At 39.6% G+C, this 14,810-nt stretch overlaps 1 protein-coding gene across 1 annotated transcript in view; it reads left to right on the top strand.

The window, feature by feature from the left end:
* LOC128688213 (jmjC domain-containing histone demethylation protein 1) overlaps positions 1–13,432 on the top strand; it is a gene marked incomplete at its 3' end in the record, with an annotated part of 79,350 nt that extends 65,918 nt beyond the window's left edge. The window contains 3 exon segments of the mRNA XM_070081056.1: positions 4,507–4,668; positions 13,052–13,144; positions 13,358–13,432. Of these exon segments, the coding sequence (XP_069937157.1) occupies positions 4,507–4,668; positions 13,052–13,144; positions 13,358–13,432 (330 nt within the window).
* Positions 13,433–14,810: the final 1,378 nt, after the last annotated feature.

Below are 14,810 nucleotides of genomic sequence, written 5' to 3'. Positions count from 1 at the left end.
GTAGTGTCTTGGGGTATTTTACCAAGAGTTGTTATGAGGAAAGTAGGGTAGTGGTCTGTGGTATTATCTGTAATTATGCCTGATTTTAAAGGGGATATGGTGTTGGTCCAGATGTGGTCAAGTAGGGAAACACTAGTCTCTGTAACTCTTGTAGGTTTTGTTACTGTTGGTAGCAACATGCAGTTACTCATTGTGTTTGTGAATTCAGTAACGTGTGGGTCCTGGTCTTGCAGGAGATTTATATTGAAGTCACCTGAGAGTAGTAAGTGATCTTTGTTCATGCGTGCATCAGTTATCATACTTCCTAGGTTTTGACTAAATTGGCTAATGTTTGATTGTGGAACTCTGTAGATGTTTATCAATGTGAGAGGTTTTTGTAGGTATTTGGATTTGAATTTAGCTATATTATATATATTATATATTGAAAGAAAAATCCCCAAAAAGAAAATACTTTCATCATCATTCAACACTTTCACCACACTCACACATTATCACTGTTTTTGCAGAGGTACTCAGAATATAACAGTTCAGAAGCATATACATATAAAGATACACAACATATCCCTCCAAACTGCCAATATCCCAAACCCCTCCTTTCAAGTGCAGGCATTGTACTTCCCATTTCCAGGACTCAAGTCCGACTATATGAAAATAACCGGTTTCCCTGAATCCCTTCGCTAAATATTACCCTGCTCACAATCCAACAGATCGTCAGGTCCCAAGTACCATTCGTCTCCATTCACTCCTATCTAACACGCTCACGCACGCTTGCTGGAAGTCCAAGCCCCTCGCCCACAAAACCTCCTTTACCCCCTCTCTCCAACCCTTTCGAGGACGACCCCTACCCCTCCTTCCTTCCCCTATAGATTTATATGCTTTCCATGTCATTCTACTTTGATCCATTCTCTCTAAATGACCAAACCACCTCAACAACCCCTCTTCTGCCCTCTGACTAATACTTTTATTAACTCCACACCTTTTCCTAATTTCCACACTCCGAATTTTCTGCATAATATTTACACCACACATTGCCCTTAAACAGGACATCTCCACTGCCTCCAACCGTCTCCTCGCTGCTGCATTTACCACCCAAGCTTCACACCCATGTAAGAGTGTTGGTACTACTATACTTTCATACATTCCCTTCTTTGCCTCCATAGATAACTGTTTTTTGACTCCACATATACCTCAACGCACCACTCACCTTTTTTCCCTCATCAATTCTATGATTAACCTCATCCTTCATAAATCCATCCGCCGACACGTCAACTCCCAAGTATCTGAAAACATTCACTTCTTCCATACTCCTCCTCCCCAATTTGATATCCAATTTTTCTTTATCTAAATCATTTGACACCCTCATCACCTTACTCTTTTCTATGTTCACTTTCAACTTTCTACCTTTACACACATTCCCAAACTCATCCACTAACCTTTGCAATTTTTCTTTAGAATCTCCCATAAGCACAGTATCATCAGCAAAAAGTAACTGTGTCAATTCCCATTTTGTATTTGATTCCCCAAAATTTAATCCCACCCCTCTCCCGAACACCTAGCATTTACTTCCTTTACAACCCCATCTATAAATATATTAAACAACCATGGTGACATTACACATCCCTGTCTAAAACCACATATGTCAAGCCCTAGCCGGGTACTGGCACTGTGAGAAGCTGTTTTGGCACTACCTGCTGATAAAACATTGCTACTCCGAATTTGTCACAGTCATAATTACAGGAAGTGGGGAAAATTGGCGTGTGCAAAAAAAATGGCATGGAAAATGAAAATTGGTGCTGTTGTGTTTGTTTTTCACCCAATTATTTGTTCGTGACCAGATGCAAAAATTTTGCTATTTTTTGGTTGTGAATCGACTTGTTCGTGTTCGGAAGCATTTGTGACCAGAGGTTCCACTGTACACAATTTCTCTGGTGGTGGTGTACAAGAGAGAAAACATGTTATAGTAATTATTGTTGTACACTCCTTTATGCCTGCCCAGCTACACACCTCACAATTATTTTTATTTGTTCTGGTATTGTTGTCTGTTATGTTCATTGCCATTTAAATCATCCAGGCAATTATTATTATTACTAATTATTATTATGTTTGTTATTGCATCTTCAAATAGTGTTTTTAATGTACCCGCACACCAGCACAGTTTGTAAGTGTATTTAGGTACAGGTACACATCAGTACAATTATCAGTAGTACATATCTCAGTTCTATCTCAGACATAGACATACCTTGCTCACTCAGTTTAATCATTGCTAATTTTGCACTTAAAGTAAGGACTTTATGAATCCTCTTTTTGTCACAACTACCCTTAGATGTCATTGTAACAAAAAAAAGTATATGTAAAATACACTAACTTTAAAAAAACACTTGAAACTTAAGAAAGTTTCCAGACATAATTGAGAGAGACTGAGCTTATGGAGGATGTAAACAGACAGTGATGAATGGATGGCATAATAGCAAATCAGGACCCATGTAAACAAATTTTTGGGTATAATTTGAAATGTCTGCATTAGTGAAGCGACTCTGAATTATCCATGAAATGGATATTTCAGAGTCGATGAGGGGTTATTGAAATGGTTTCATAATTTGAAAGGCTAGAGCAAGATAGCAAGATTGACCAGGAAGATGTATAAATCTGGGGTGAATGGAAGTTGGTGTAGGAAACATCCTAAGAATGATTGGAAGAGGGTTTGAAGGTTTCAGGAGGCAGGGACCTGAGCATCTGACAGGTATGTATTCTTGTTTTATTAGAGTAAAAACAAGTAGATTTTGGAGTTTTAGTTACTGTGATCGTGATGAAACACATTTGCTTGTTCAGTTTTTAACCCTTTGAGGGTTTTGGTCGTACTAGTACGTCTTACGCGTAGGGGTTTTTGACGTACTAGTACGCATAAATTCTAGCGGCCTCAAATCTAGTGGGAGAAAGCTGGTAGGCCTTCATATGAAAGAATGGGTCTATGTGGTCAGTGTGCACAGTCTAAAAAAAATCCTGCAGCACACAGTGCATAATGAGAAAAAAAAAACTTTGACCATTTTTTTGGAATAAATCAGCGACTTTGCAGTGTATTTTCGTATGGTATTTATTGTTGTATTCTAGTTTTCTTGGTCCCATTTTATAGAATGGAAGACATATTACAGAAATTGAGATGATTTTGACTGGTTTTACAATGAAAGGTGCCTTGAAATTGAGCTCAAAGTAGCAGAAATGTTCGATTTTTACCAAACTTCAAAAGTAAACAAATCGTGCCAAGCGTGCAATACACGTCAACTGGTGAGTCTAATATTCTTTCACAAGTGCACCAATAATATTTATACCATTTTTTACACTAATGCAGTAGTCTGCATAACAGTAAATATTATATTTTTTGTGGGAATAAAAATTCAAAGTGGAAAGCAAAAGAATATAAGAGGGGGCTTGAGACGTGACTAATGGCTAGAGGAAATGTCATTTTAGTGCCAGGAATGTCTTTCTTGTTTATTCTGGACCCTATTCGGAAATTGGTATCTTTTGAAATTTGTGTGAAATTGGCAAAATTGCTAAATTCTGACCACTGTACTGGATAGTTGAATTTCATAAATGGGTGGTTTCTTGCACCCATTCGATAGAAAAAATGGAGTTCTAACGAAATATTCATGTTTTTTGTCGACTAGTACAGTGAAATTGGCCGAAAATGGGGCTCAAAGTGGGCAAAATCGCTGATGCGTAAACATCCCCGAGACCGCTAACTTTGCGAGAGCATAATTCTGTAAGTTTTCTTTCAAATTTCAAACTTTTGGTGTCTTTATGATCGGGAAAACATTCTCTATCTTTTCATAAGAGAAAATAATTTTTTTTTTTTTAAATTTGGCCGACCCTGAGAACGAGTTTCGGAGAGGGCCTGTCGACCCTCAAAGGGTTAAAAGTTATTTCCCGTCAGTATTTATAAGAAATGCACATTAAATCCTAGCAGTTGATAGTTTCGTTAGTTATTATCTGCATTTTCGAAAAAAGCTTTTGAATAATGTAAACATTTGTATGCAAAATCAGTAAGTAGGGCTATGTAGTGTGTGAAATTCACAGCAAAACACTTGTAAACACTTGTTAGGCCAGCCCGTAATGCTATGCATAGTATAAGTGGCTTTGGCATACTGCTCTTTTCTGTATTTTTTGTACCTCTGTATGTGTGCACAAATTTTTAAATAAATAAATAAATAAATAAATAAATTCCAGATGTGCCTCATAAATGGTTTAAGACTTTTACAAAAAAAAAAAAAAAAAAAAAAAAAAAACACTAGGTAATCTTCACTAGTTGAACTTTGCACAATACAAAATTGTCTTTTTTTTCTTTCTCAGATATAGAACAGTGGCAGCTAATTGAGGTGGAAATTATTCTTAAGCACATTATGTATTTATTAAAGACTAATATCAGTTATATCTAATAATTTAAAATGCAGTCCATCTTTCAGTTCCTAAGTGCTTGTCAGCTGAAAAATTTCATTTATATACTCCTGACAGCCCATACTTCCTGCTGCTGCGGTCTGTTATGAATGCCAGCTAGATGGCTGGGAACGAGTATCAAGTACACCAACACAAAAACCCCCTGCAAACATACCAAGCAGTCTCTTTGAATGCTGTGTCTGTTTCAAAATCTCCCATCTTAAATGTATCAGTAACAAAGTAAGTACACTTTAATGTTTTCACACATATTTGTTAAAAAGTTCTTAAATTTTAAATCGGTTCAGTATATACATTAGAATTATTAATTTTATTCAGTTTTAATCTTTCATTTTAAATTGTTGAGAAGCAAACTTTTTTTTTTTAACAAGTTGGCCGTCTCCCACCGAGGCAGGGTGACCCAAAAAGAAAATATTTTCATCATCATTCAACTCTTTCACCTCACTCACACATAATCACTGTTTTTGCAGAGGTGCTCAGAACACAACAGCTTAGAAGCATATACGTATATACACAACATATCCCCCCAAGCCGTCAATATCCCGAAACCCTCCTTTAGAGTGCAGGCATTGTAATTCCCATTTCCAGGACTCGAGTCCGGCTATATAAAAATAACCGATTTCCCTGAATCCCTTCACTAAATATTACCCTGCTCACACTCCAACAGATCGTCAGGTCCCAAATACCATTCGTCTCCATTCACTCCTATCAGACAAGCTCACGCACACCTGCTGGAAGTCCAAGCCCCTCACCCACAAAACCTCCCTTACCCCTTCCTTCCAACCTTTTCGAGGATGATCCTACCCCGCCTTCCTTCCCCTACAGATTTAAATGCTCTCCATGTCAGTCTACTTTGATCCATTCTCTCTAAATGACCAAACCACCTCAACAACCCCTCTTCAGCCCTCTGACTAATACTTTTATTAAGTCCACACCACCACCTAATTTCCACACTCCGAATTTTCTGCATAATATTTACACCACCCATTGCCCTTAGACAGGACATCTCCACTGCCTCCAACCGCCTCCTCGCTGCTGCATTCACAACCCAGCTTCACACCCATATAAGAGTGTTGGTACTACTGTACTTTCATACATTCCCTTCTTTGCCTCTGTAGATAATGTTTTATGTCTCCACATATACCTCAATGCACCACTCACCTTTTTTCCCTCATCAATTCTATGATTAACCTCATCCTTCATAAATCCATCCGCCGACACGTTAACTCCCAAGTATCTGAAAACATTCACTTCTTCCATACTCCTCCTCCCCAATTTGATATCCAATATTTCTTTATCTAAATCATTTGATACCCTCATCACCTTACTCTTTTCTATGTTCACTTTCAACTTTCTACCTTTGCACACACTCCCAAACTCGTCCACTTACCTTTGCAATTTTTCTTTAGACTCTCTCATAAGCACAGTATCATCAGCAAAAAGCAACTGTGTCAATTCCCATTTTGTATTTGATTCCCCATATATTGTTAATTTTTTAGTCATTACTAAACTTTTAGCGCAAGCCCTAAAGCCATATTGACATATGAGTTCGAAGGATTATGACAGTTTTTTGATGATATCTTGTACAGTGGAACCTCAAAAATCGAACTGCTTCCAACTCAACCAATTATGTAAGTGTATTTTTGTAAGTGCTTTTATAAGTGTATTTTTGAGAGTTTGAAATGGACTAATCTAATTTACATTATTCCTGATGGGAATAAATTAATTCGGTAATGGCACTTGGACAGCCTTCTGGACTGAAGAAAGTTCGATATTTGAGGTTCCACTGTATAGGCAGACAGCTTTAGGGGGTAACTTTTAGGTTACTTAAGAACATAAGAAAGAAGGAACACTGCAAAGAGGCCTACTGACCCATGCGAAGCAGGTCCATGCCACCCCCCAGCCTAGAACAGTGACCACCTAGTCAGGTCACTTCCTCTTAAGGAAGGAGCATGGCACCAGACCTGGTAGCTCAAGCTAGTCAGGTCCAACTTACACCCACCCACACCCACTCATGTATTTATCCAACCTATTTTTAAAAGTTCACAACGTCTTAGCGTCTATGACGGTACTCGGGAGTTTGTTCCACTCATCCACAACTCTATTACCAAACCAATGCTTTCCTATATCCTTCCTGAATCTGAACTTTTCCAGCTTGAAGCCATTGCTGCAAGTCCTGTCTTGGTTGGATATTTTCAACACGCTATTTACATCCCCTTTATTTATTCCTGTTTTCCATTTATACGCCTCGATCATATCCCCCCTAATTCTATGCCTTTCTTGAGAGTGCAGATTCAGGGCCCTCAGTCTGTCCTCATAGGGAAGATTTCTGATACATGGGATCAACTTTGTCATCCACCTCTGTACGTTTTTCAGTGCATTTATATCCATTCTGTAATATGGTGACCAGAACTGTGCAGCATAATCTAAGTGAGGCCTAACCAAGGATATATAGAGTTGAAGAACAACCTAAGAACTTCTATTATTTATACTTCTTGATATGAAGCGAAGGATTCTGTTAGCTTTATTGCATACACTCATGCACTGTTGTCTTGGTTTCAGATTACTGCTTACCAGAGCTCCTAAATCCTTTTTGCAATCAGTAGTATTAAGATCTACACTATTCAGTTTATAAATGGCATGGTTATTGTCCTGTCCAACATTTAGACACTTTTCCGACCACTGCATTAGTCTATTCAAATCATCCTGGAGTGCACTAATGTCCTCACTAGAATGAATTGGACGGCCTATTTTGTTTTTTTATTATTTTTTTATTATCACACTGGCCGATTCCCACCAAGGCAGGGTGGCCCGAAAAAGAAAAACTTTCACCATCATTCACTCCATCACTGTCTTGCCAGAAGGGTGCTTTACACTACAGTTTTTTTAAACTGCAACATTAACATCCCTCCTTCAGAGTGCAGGCACTGTACTTCCCATCTCCAGGACTCAAGTCCGGCCTGCCGGTTTCCCTGAACCCCTTCATAAATGTTACTTTGCTCACACTCCAACAGCACGTCAAGTATTAAAAACCATTCGTCTCCATTCACTCTATCAAACACGCTCACGCACGCCTGCTGGAAGTCCAAGCCCCTCGCACACAAAACCTCCTTTACCCCCTCCCTCCAACCTTTCCTAGGCCAACCCCTACCCCGCCTTCCTTCCACTACAGACTGATACACTCTTGAAATCATTCTGTTTCGCTCCATTCTCTCTACATGTCCGAACCACCTATTTTGGTGTCGTCAGCAAATTTGCTTATGTCGCTATTTATTCCCTCAGCTATATCGTTTATGTAAATTGTGAACAACAAGAGGCCCAACACTGACCCCCTGTGGAACACTGCTTGTGATGTGCCCCCATTCTGATTTCTCTCCATTTATGCAAACTCTTTGCTGCCTATTTGTCAACCATGCTTCTACCCAGGAAAAAATTTCTCCTATTCCGTGTGCCTTAAATTTCCTCAAAAGTCTCTGATGTGGAACTCTATCGAAAGCCTTACTGAAATCCATATACACAATATCATATTCATTACCATGATCTACCTCCTCTAAAACCTTAGCGAAAAAAATTAGTAAATTCGTAAGACAGGAACACCCCTTAGTAAAACCGCACGAAACTTTTTCAGCAGGTGGGGATATAGTTTTGGAGTGGTTGGTGCAATTATTTAATAAATGTATGGAAGAGGGTAAGGTACCTAGGGATTGGCAGAGAGCATGCATAGTTCCTTTGTATAAAGGCAAAGGGGATAAAAGAGAGTGCAAAAATTATAGGGGGATAAGTCTGTTGAGTGTACCTGGTAAAGTGTATGGTAGAGTTATAATTGAAAGAATTAAGAGTAAGACGGAGAATAGGATAGCAGATGAACAAGGAGGCTTTAGGAAAGGTAGGGGGTGTGTGGACCAGGTGTTTACAGTGAAACATATAAGTGAACAGTATTTAGATAAGGCTAAAGAGGTCTTTGTGGCATTTATGGATTTGGAAAAGGCATATGACAGGGTGGATAGGGGGGCAATGTGGCAGATGTTGCAAGTGTATGGTGTAGGAGGTAGGTTACTGAAAGCAGTGAAGAGTTTTTACGAGGATAGTGAGGCTCAAGTTAGAGTATGTAGGAAAGAAGGAAATTTTTTCCCAGTAAAGGTAGGCCTTAGACAAGGATGTGTGATGTCACCGTGGTTGTTTAATATATTTATAGATGGGGTTGTAAGAGAAGTAAATGCGAGGGTCTTGGCAAGAGGCGTGGAGTTAAAAGACAAAGAATCACACACAAAGTGGGAGTTGTCACAGCTGCTCTTTGCTGATGACACTGTGCTCTTGGGAGATTCTGAAGAGAAGTTGCAGAGATTGGTGGATGAATTTGGTAGGGTGTGCAAAAGAAGAAAATTAAAGGTGAATACAGGAAAGAGTAAGGTTATGAGGATAACAAAAAGATTAGGTGATGAAAGATTGAATATCAGATTGGAGGGAGAGAGTATGGAGGAGGTGAATGTATTCAGATATTTGGGAGTGGACGTGTCAGCGGATGGGTCTATGAAAGATGAGGTGAATCATAGAATTGATGAGGGAAAAAGAGTGAGTGGTGCACTTAGGAGTCTGTGGAGACAAAGAACTTTGTCCTTGGAGGCAAAGAGGGGAATGTATGAGAGTATAGTTTTACCAACGCTCTTATATGGGTGTGAAGCGTGGGTGATGAATGTTGCAGCGAGGAGAAGGCTGGAGGCAGTGGAGATGTCATGTCTGAGGGCAATGTGTGGTGTGAATATAATGCAGAGAATTCGTAGTTTGGAAGTTAGGAGGAGGTGCGGGATTACCAAAACTGTTGTCCAGAGGGCTGAGGAAGGGTTGTTGAGGTGGTTCGGACATGTAGAGAGAATGGAGCGAAACAGAATGACTTCAAGAGTGTATCAGTCTGTAGTGGAAGGAAGGCGGGGTAGGGGTCGGCCTAGGAAGGGTTGGAGGGAGGGGGTAAAGGAGGTTTTGTGTGCGAGGGGCTTGGACTTCCAGCAGGCATGCGTGAGCGTGTTTGATAGGAGTGAATGGAGACAAATGGTTTTTAATACTTGACGTGCTGTTGGAGTGTGAGCAAAGTAACATTTATGAAGGGATTCAGGGAAACCGGCAGGCCGGACTTGAGTCCTGGAGATGGGAAGTACAGTGCCTGCACTCTGAAGGAGGGGTGTTAATGTTGCAGTTTAAAAACTGTAGTGTAAAGCACCCTTCTGGCAAGACAGTGATGGAGTGAATGATGGTGAAAGTTTTTCTTTTTCGGGCCACCCTGCCTTGGTGGGAATCGGCCGGTGTGATAATAAAAAAAAAAAAAAAGTCTGTTGAGTGTACCTGGTAAAGTGTATGGTAGAGTTATAATTGAAAGAATTAAGAGTAAGACAGAGAATAGGATAGCAGATGAACAAGGAGGCTTTAGGAAAGGTAGGGGGTGTGTGGACCAGGTGTTTACAGTGAAACATATAAGTGAACAGTATTTAGATAAGGCTAAAGAGGTCTTTGTGGCATTTATGGATTTGGAAAAGGCGTATGACAGGGTGGATAGGGGGGCAATGTGGCAGATGTTGCAAGTGTATGGTGTAGGAGGTAGGTTACTGAAAGCAGTGAAGAGTTTTTACGAGGATAGTGAGGCTCAAGTTAGAGTATGTAGGAAAGAGGGAAATTTTTTCCAAGTAAAAGTAGGCCTTAGACAAGGATGTGTGATGTCACCTTGGTTGTTTAATATATTTATAGATGGGGTTGTAAGAGAAGTAAATGCGAGGGTCTTGGCAAGAGGCGTGGAGTTAAAAGATAAAGAATCACACACAAAGTGGGAGTTGTCACAGCTGCTCTTTGCTGATGACACTGTGCTCTTGGGAGATTCTGAAGAGAAGTTGCAGAGATTGGTGGATGAATTTGGTAGGGTGTGCAAAAGAAGAAAATTAAAGGTGAATACAGGAAAGAGTAAGGTTATGAGGATAACAAAAAGATTAGGTGATGAAAGATTGAATATCAGATTGGAGGGAGAGAGTATGGAGGAGGTGAACGTATTCAGATATTTGGGAGTGGACGTGTCAGCGGATGGGTCTATGAAAGATGAGGTGAATCATAGAATTGATGAGGGAAAAAGAGTGAGTGGTGCACTTAGGAGTCTGTGGAGACAAAGAACTTTGTCCTTGGAGGCAAAGAGGGGAATGTATGAGAGTATAGTTTTACCAACGCTCTTATATGGGTGTGAAGCGTGGGTGATGAATGTTGCAGCGAGGAGAAGGCTGGAGGCAGTGGAGATGTCATGTCTGAGGGCAATGTGTGGTGTGAATATAATGCAGAGAATTCGTAGTTTGGAAGTTAGGAGGAGGTGCAGGATTACCAAAACTGTTGTCCAGAGGGCTGAGGAAGGGTTGTTGAGGTGGTTCGGACATGTAGAGAGAATGGAGCGAAACAGAATGACTTCAAGAGTGTATCAGTCTGTAGTGGAAGGAAGGCGGGGTAGGGGTCGGCCTAGGAAAGGTTGGAGGGAGGGGGTAAAGGAGGTTTTGTGTGCGAGGGGCTTGGACTTCCAGCAGGCATGCATGAGCGTGTTTGATAGGAGTGAATGGAGACAAATGGTTTTTAATACTTGACGTGCTGTTGGAGTGTGAGCAAAGTAACATTTATGAAGGGATTCAGGGAAACCGGCAGGCCGGACTTAAGTCCTGGAGATGGGAAGTACAGTGCCTGCACTCTGAAGGAGGGGTGTTAATGTTGCAGTTTAAAAACTGTAGTGTGAAGCACCCTTCTGGCAAGACAGTGATGGAGTGAATGATGGTGAAAGTTTTTCTTTTTCGGGCCACCCTGCCTTGGTGGGAATCGGCCAGTGTGATAATAAAAAAAAAAAAAAAAAATAACATGCTAGGTGATGTACCTTAAATTTGATATATGAAGTACAGTTCAGTACTATCCCCAGCTCTCCTTCTCCTTCAGTACTATCCCAGCTCTCCCTCTCCTTCAGTACTATTCCAGCTCTCCATCTCCTTCAGTACTATCCTAGCTCTCTCTCTCCTTCAGTACTATTCCAGCTCTCCCTCTCAGTACTATTCCAGCTCTCCCTCTCCTTCAGTACTATCCACAGTTCTCTCCTTCAGTACTATCCCCAGCTCTCTCTCCTTCAGTACTATCTACAATTCTCTTTCTCCCTTATTACTATCCCATGAATTGACATGTAAGTTACATTCCAAACTTGTCCCTTTAACTGTTTCCTGCATAGATCTTATGTTATTGACACCAGTGTCACTCAAATCTACCTTTTTAAATACTGTATATGGGTGTGGACATGTCAAGTGATGGGTCTTTGAAAGATAAGATGAACCAAAGGATAGATGAGGGGGAAAAGGTATGTGTGTATGTGGGGGGGGAGGTTGTGGAAAGAAGTTTATTTATGGAGAAAAAAAAATGGAATGTATCAGAGTATAGTGGTACCAACACCTGTATGAGAATATAAACACAAATGCAGTATAATGTGAACCTTTATTGACAACGTTTCACCCACACAGTGGGCTTTTTCAAGTCACACACGGATCCGTGTGTGACTTGAAAAAGCCCACTGTGTGGGTGAAACGTTGTCAATAAAGGTTCACATTATACTGCATTTGTGTTTATATTTCCATTGTGTCAGTATTTTATACCATTTATTTCCACCTGTATGAGTGTGAGGTATGGGTTTTGAATGCTGCAGCAAGAAGACTGGAGGCAGCAGAGAAGTCATGATTAAGAGCAATTTGGGAGGTGAATATCGTGCAGAGAATGTAGAGCTTCGAAATTACAAGGCAATGTGGTGTCACCATGGATACAGCTCAGGAAGACTGAAGCAGTGGTGTTGAGCCATTTTGGGCATGTAGAGGGAATGAAGAGGGATAGAATGATGAAGAGGGTGTTTAAACCAGGGATGGATGGTAGGAGGGGTAGTTGTCTTCCCAGGAGCAGTTGGAGGAAAAGGATAAAGGAAGCTTAGATCTAATTCTAGGAGCTTGAGCATCCAGCAGGTTTGTGTTAGCATGTTAAATAGTAGTGAATGGAAACCAGTAGTTCTTCATGGAACTGCTGTTGGAATGTAAACAAAGTAACTTTGATGATGAGATTCAGGGAAACCAGTTAGGTAGACATAACTCTGTAGGTGGAAAGGGTAGTACTTGAAGGTAGTGTTGGATTTCTGTAGGCAGAAAATGATTTGAACTGTGCACACTTCTGGCAACAAAGCAGTTGAATGAATGATGATGAATGTGTTTACTTCTTTTGGTCACCCTGTTGTGTGGTACAATAAATATGAAGGAGCACTAAACTCTTAGAGGGGAATAGGAGGTAATATAATTTGAATGAAGGAAATAAAGGATGGTTCCAGTTCTTTGGATCAAGATCCCTTCACCTTCGTCAAGGTGTGCCCCTTGAGAGAATGTGTAAATTAATAAACTCGACAGATTGTCAGTAATTTTAAATTTTGTTGTTTATTACTGTACTAATTATTCCAATTACTCTAGGAAAGTCACATCTTGAGATTCAGATTCATCATACTTGTATATAAAAATTGTAATAAGCTATCATTGTCTGATCTTTAATAAATGAAATGTAATAAATACCTTTGTTGCAGTTTCCAGATGCAGATGGCATTGTTAATGAAGACCTTCCCAACAGCTGGGAGTGTCCGGAGTGTGTTAAGGAAGGCTATAACAAAGAGTACAAAGTAAGTTATGTATGTCATTCAAGAATTGCTAAGGTTCGAAGTGGCATATTTGTTAGTGTCATCTAAAATTATATTGACTGCACTTCATGTATTCAAGAATTGACTTTATTTTCCTTTAAAACCAAGGTAAAGTAACTTTTGTTTTTTTTTTTTTTTCTTGAAAAATATGAAATGGCGACATCAAAATATATTTTTTTTTTTTTTGTATTTCAGCACAATCGGGTTCCAAGCAGTCGAGTGTCAGGGGCTGGAAGTGACACGGGTAGTGTGAAGACGCCACAGATTCTGGTGTGTAATTTGTTAATTTTTACAGTGGTGTGGGGAGACAGTTGTAGAAAGAAAAGTTTATCAGAGGGGAATGTGCTAGAGTATAGTGGTATTAACACTTGTGTGTGGATATGAAACATTGATTTTGAGCACTTCAATGAGGAGGAAGCTAGAGTCAGTGGAGATGTCATGTTTGAGAGCAATGTGTATTGCGAATATTACGCAGAAAATTCAAGAGTGTAGAAATTAAAGGGCAATATGTCACCAAGGGTATAATTCAGAGGGCTGAGGGGGGGGGATATTGTTGAGGTGGCTTTGACATTTAGAGAAAATGGAGAGGGGATAGGATGACAGAGGGTGTATGAATTTAGGGTGGAAGGTAGGAGGGTTAGGGGTCATCCTAAGTATGGTTGGAGGGAGGAGATAAAAGAGGCTCTAAATTTTAGAGGCTTGAGCATCCAGGAGGCATGTGTGAGTATTAGGAGTGAATGGAGAAAGGTTGTTTTTAAACCTTTCAAGAGTCCAGACCCCTGATCTGGAAATTGTCCACAGTGTCCAAAATTTTTCATTTTTTTTTTAATGGAATGGTAGAGAATCTTTTCCTGAATGTAATAAAACAAAGTATAAAATTTGATGGACAACTGATGAAATTACAGTATCACAAATTTTGCTGCGTCGGTGATATTTGCGTATTTGTGATTTTGCCAACTTTGACACCTATTTTAGGCCAATTATGTTGTTCCAGTCAACCAAATTCTTAGGTATTTCACTAGTATGCCTTCTATTTTATTAACTGAGCAAAAGAAACTACCCAATCAACTATTTCAACTGCCCAATAAAGTGATCAGAAATTGGTAATTTGGTCAATTTCACACAAATTTCAAAATATTCAAATTTAAAAATAGGGTCCAGAATAAACAATGCAGGCATTCCTAGCACTAAAATAACATTTCTTCTGTTCATTAGTTACATTTCCAGCCTTTACACATGAATTCCATTTTGATTTTTTATTCACAAAGAATTTTTATTCACACCAAAAAATAGTAGATTTACTGTTATGCAATATTGCGATAATTGTATAAATAACATCAGCTCATTCATGAACACATGTTAGACCTACCAGTTGATGTGTATTGGATGCGTGATGGGATTTGTTTACTCTTCAACATTGGCAAAAATCGAACATTTCTGCTACTTTGAGCTCAATTTCAAGCTATTTTCAGTCCTAAAACTAATCAGTTTCTGTAATGTATCTTCCATTCTATCAAATGAGACCCAAAAATTGTGAATACAACCACAGAAACCATACAAAAATACACTGCAAAGTGTCTTACTTTAAACCAAAAACATGGTTGCAGTTTTTTTTCTCATGCACTGCGTGCTGCAGGATATGTTTTAC

Source organism: Cherax quadricarinatus, unplaced genomic scaffold (genome assembly GCF_038502225.1).
Source record: "Cherax quadricarinatus isolate ZL_2023a unplaced genomic scaffold, ASM3850222v1 Contig1575, whole genome shotgun sequence".
NCBI classification, from domain to species: Eukaryota; Metazoa; Arthropoda; class Malacostraca; order Decapoda; family Parastacidae; genus Cherax; species Cherax quadricarinatus.
The sequence above is the reverse complement of the archived record's forward strand: the minus strand, read 5'-3'. Positions and strand labels throughout refer to the sequence as shown.